The 5072-nt window shown below is 36.0% G+C and overlaps 1 protein-coding gene across 1 annotated transcript in view; it reads right to left on the reverse strand.

Annotated features, from left to right (window-relative positions):
- Positions 1-17: 17 nt before the first annotated feature.
- The window catches only part of LOC110441026 (hemicentin-2-like), a gene marked incomplete at both ends in the record, with an annotated part of 5431 nt that continues 376 nt past the window's right edge, over positions 18-5072 (reverse strand). Inside the window, 3 exons of the mRNA XM_021484127.1 lie at positions 18-278; positions 975-1238; positions 2348-2608. Of these exons, the coding sequence (XP_021339802.1) occupies positions 18-278; positions 975-1238; positions 2348-2608 (786 nt within the window). The remainder of the gene's footprint in view (positions 279-974; positions 1239-2347; positions 2609-5072) is intronic.

Raw genomic sequence — 5072 nt, forward strand, 5'->3', positions numbered from 1 at the left:
ACGTCAAGCATACTTACACTGTACGATAACATTTGTTGTTGTCTTTGATGTTCCAACAACATTCCTAGCCGTGCAGCTGTACGGCCCGTGTTCTGACCTGCCTAGTTGTCCCAGTGACAACACAGGTGAGACAGTAAAGTTGGTGTTGTCAGGTTTTGTCCAGACAAAGGTACAATCAGGTCTACAGTCAGCAGTACAGGTGATGTCCGGTAACGTGTCCCCCTCAGTCCTGGTGTAAGTGGTGTCAGGTGGGGACAGGGTAACAGTACCAGGAACATCTTCAATAAAAACGTTTTAATTATCCATTTTTTTGGAAGGGCGAAGGACTAGTGCAATCAGTCGTAACCCTGAGAATGCAAAACAGGTCTCTTCAATTTTTTTTAATTTTTTTTTTGATAATTGTGTTTTCATTAAATAAATATAATCTTTCATTCGTGTGTACGTCATATTTTAATCATTGAACTTGATCAATAATTTGCCTAAAGGCTGGTGTCATATCACATGATTAAACTCGTTTAATGAATTCAATATAACATGAACACTCGTGCGGGATCTTCTATGTACATGTACGCTGTTGAATACTTAATAAAATTAGTAGAGGACTTGTATCGCTACCAATTACACACAATCCTTTTAAAGAAAACCAATGCAACCGATTACTCTTTTTTCAAATACACTGATTATTCGCGAGTGTCTCTGCAATCATTTCAATTTTAATAACCGGTACATTGTGTACAAGTCTGTGTGTGATGTAAAGCATAGACATTGTAAAGCATACTACCGTCTACGGACGATTCCGTCATTTATTTTTGGAGAGGTTGAACTTATAGATACATTTAAAAAAACCCACCTCAAACACTTCTTTTTTTTAAATGATTTTAAGATTCAAACACATTAGTTAATTAGTATGTTTCAACTCTTTTCTAAACGGACATTGATTAAGATGGTTGAACATTTAGTTTAAGCTTACATACACTGTACTGTAACGACAACACTTGTAGTTGACTCCCCGGCAATATTTCTAGCAGTACATCTGTAAGTCCCGTGTTGTGACCTGTCAAGTTGTCCCAGTGACAACACAGCGGAGGCAGTCAAGCGTGTGTTGTCAGGTTTGGTCCAGACAAAGGTACAGCCAGGTTTACAGTCAGCTATACAGGTGATGTTCGGTAACGTGTCCCCCTCAGTCCTGGTGTAAGTAGTGTCCGGTGGTGAAATTGAAGTAGACATTCCAGGACCGTCTACAAGATTAACACATACACATTACAAACTGACTAGAAGTTTCGTTTTGTGTGGTATTTTAAATGTCAAAATAGTATCCATGACCGCAGGAGTATCATACATAGCAGGTGCATTCCCAGAAAACTTAGTTATTGCACATTAAAATGCATATTCAATACAAACACTGTGCAGTTACGTATGAGAATCAATACTATATTGTTGTATCGGCAACATTGTCAGTCATGAACTTATAATTAGCCATCACCTGATTTTGTCCTGTGTTATCTCAATATTTGTATATATCTTAAGTGTATTTCTACTACACAATTAAGACTTATTTTAAAAAAGAAAAATTATATTTGGCTTTAGATTATAATCGTTTGTGACCAGTGCGATGTATTTCATGTAACCTCAAATGATTGTTGCGGATTTTCAAAGAGAAGCGTTATTTTTGTTCAAAGGGTAAAAATACATGGATCCAGTGAAAAATTAATTTTCCACCTAAATGTGAGTTACCGGGGGGGAGTACTTTCACCTTGAACAATTAACCGTTACGATTTCAAACCATCTTGTTTGAAACAAAAACTCAATGTAATCAAAAAATAAAATCTATCAGTTAATAAAGATAATTGCTTTGCTTTTCACTCTAATGCTTTTACATTTGCGAGCATTTTTCTTGTACAATATCAAATCCACATTTTCCTGCAAAATTGACTTATTTTGAGTTTAAAATGAATATGTTACACATGTAGCTTTCTGGTAAACAGCGTCGTAATACGGCTATCCACTGGTTTAGGTAATACGATTATATTCCTCTGAAAGAAATTCTAGTGTAAATCATGTGCAGTCATTTGATACACTTACTTGTCAAGTCAGTGTAACACCACATTGCAAAGATTTATGAGGAGACTAGTTATATAAAAAATATATATGGTTTATTGTAAATTAATAAACAAGTAATTAGATAAATCATGTTTTGTATTTCTCTAAACAATAACAAATTCACACTATTTTATTCCTATGCTAATACGATTGATGACACGTTCTTTCATATTTTTTCTTTTCTTTTTTATTTTCATTACACACAGAGTTATCACAAGACAGTAAATTCTCTGTTATGAATACATACACTTTACAGTAACACCGACGTCACTAGATGTCCGACTCCCGTATGTGTTACTGGCCGTACACATGGACACTCCCGTCTGACCACGTTGTATGTTGGTGAGCTGGAGATCTGACCCTGCTGGGTGGGGCTGTCCATCCTTTGTCCAGCTGTAGGTACAGACTGGGTTACAGTCAGACGAACACGTGATGGTGGGGATAGTCTGTCCCTCTATAGGAAAGTATGATGTAGTTGACGGGGTCAAACGCACAGTTGAAGGACCATCTGAAATGATTAGGTATTGATATATGTACTCTATAAAACTTGATCTGCATGAAGTGTAATTTTCACGTTTAGTATTCAAATTTTAATTTTCCATGCTTTGAATTTGTGGTTATGAGATTGAAGGTTAGGTAGAGTTATTTGATAAAAGGTGTATCATGTCACCTCACATACAGTGGTTTTAGGAAGAACATAACGATTGAATTATGTGTATCAATGGCGAGAACTTGAGTAAGTAAACGCAATATCACATGTTTGACCTTTGATATGTGGTATTGAAGTAAATTCATGTTGATATGAAATATTCATTTGGTTTAAGTTCATATTTTGTAAACAAATAATAATAATGAAAAGAAAAAAATCTTTCTCTAAAGTTGAGGATCACTACGTTCTATAAATAAACTACAAAACATTTTCGTTGAACAGGTGACATGTATTACTATAACTTCGTCAGTTATACAAAACCTTCATCGAACGCCGGGTGACTGGTAACACTAAAGTTTACCTGTTGTTGTTTAAAAAGATACAAACGTTCTACATGTTTTAAACCGATAATGTTGTTAATCAGACACCCGTAACACTTCAAATTGCCAAAAAGGTAATATCAACGGTTTAAACATAGTGTTAATGTATGACTCTTAGGTCATGTAAAAGTTTTCCAACTGTATCTCAAACAAGCTCATAGGTACATTTTGTATATTTTCTCTTTATGCATTCGTCATTAGCAAACGTTTAGTTTTATTAAATAACCAGTTATACAGGTTTAGACAATATATTGTAAATGACTTGGCTACGACATTGTTTAGAGGTCAGACACAAGTTGCACTATTGACAGCAGTTGAACTCTCGCAAACCAGGGTAAAGTACCGTTAAACAGTTTAGACTTAACGGAGGCTGTGTTTGCGCAACCATTTGAAAACTGTTACCGATTTATCGAACCTGTGCATTTGATAGAACTGAAATGGATATCACGGCAGCATTACGGTATATTAGATGTAACGACTGTTAAATCTTCAAAAGACAAGTTTCAGTCTAATTATTATTATGTTATGTGTAAAGGCAATCGGTTGAGCCTTCGATTTGAAATATACCAAAGTTGCAGATAGGATCTGGATACCGAGTGCAAAACCCTTACAGCTCTATAATGCTGCTTGCTGTATATGAACCTGTTTCCAAAATGGTTATTTCTATCACACAGGCGTATAACCTAGAGTGATGGACATATCTGAAAGTGCTTCACCCGCAGCGCTTTAAAGCGAAAACTTATCCGATAATATGAAACATGTTCAATAATGCATTTAGAAGCGTCTACCGGAATGTGTTTTCTGCCATTGCATTGTTGCGAATCGTCGAGCATTATTATGTAGGCTAAAAATTTGTCCCAGCGGCCCTACACCGAATAATACCTTGCTCTGTTCAATTGAAACATATGATTCCAAGCTTAGCTCCTAATCATTTTCCGTGACGTGTTAATGCACTTGCACATACGCATTTGTCACATTGTTCTGTCTTGTTGACGCGTCGTCTCACAAGGGTTATTATTTCGAGGACTATCTGCAACGTTTCAGTGACATGGAGTCTTTTGACGAGGCGGCAACTATTCTTTTTTAACTTAGGAAAATCGAGATACTTCAAAGTGAGCTTCTTTAAGATTAAATATGGAAAATCAACATGGATAAGCCGAAAAGTTGCTAAGAGTGAATCATTATTTTAATCTGTGTTCTGAACTGTAGACTTACTCTGTCATTGTATAGGTGGCAGCAAACATGCGCATCAGTGATTTTGAATATTACATCGTCAGTTGCAGAGAACATTGGAAATCCTTGTCAAACCTTGCGATTAATATTTATTTAGCTATCTATTACACCAGACACATATTTTATAACTTTTTCGATATCGTTTTGATATTCTTGCCGTCTGTTGACATGAGAACCCGAATAATGCGTGAGGAAGCAGCATCGTACCAGATGCAATACGTCACAGACATTTCTGGTCACTTTTTCGCAACAAGATTGCAACTTCCTTCCGGTACATACATGTATATCATTACAAAAAAAAACTGCCAACACTGTGTCCATCGATCATTTTGTTATTAGTTTATCATACAATTCCTTCTTAATAAGTACTCAGCAATTGTCCGACAATGTACAGTGGAATTTGACTCCAACATATGCATATACCTGGATTTCTACGCTGTTCTTAAAACCAAATGTCGTTTTCTTGAATCACGTTTTAGAATAACTGCACCAGTTTCGGACATGTTGTTTAAGTTTGTATCTCAAACTTCGTCATAATCATCATAACATTAACAATGTTTACAGGCTTAAACAATGTCACCATCACTACAGTTATAACTGCTATCACCGCTCTGCTGATTAACGGTCATAATGCACCCCTGGTAATTAAGAAATAGCCATCGGAATTTAGTATTAACAAAAACGACAGGTAAAGCATGTGGCTGTCAGTT

The sequence above is a fragment of the Mizuhopecten yessoensis genome, unplaced genomic scaffold (assembly GCF_002113885.1).
Source record: "Mizuhopecten yessoensis strain PY_sf001 unplaced genomic scaffold, ASM211388v2 scaffold715011, whole genome shotgun sequence".
Classification (NCBI taxonomy): domain Eukaryota; kingdom Metazoa; phylum Mollusca; class Bivalvia; order Pectinida; family Pectinidae; genus Mizuhopecten; species Mizuhopecten yessoensis.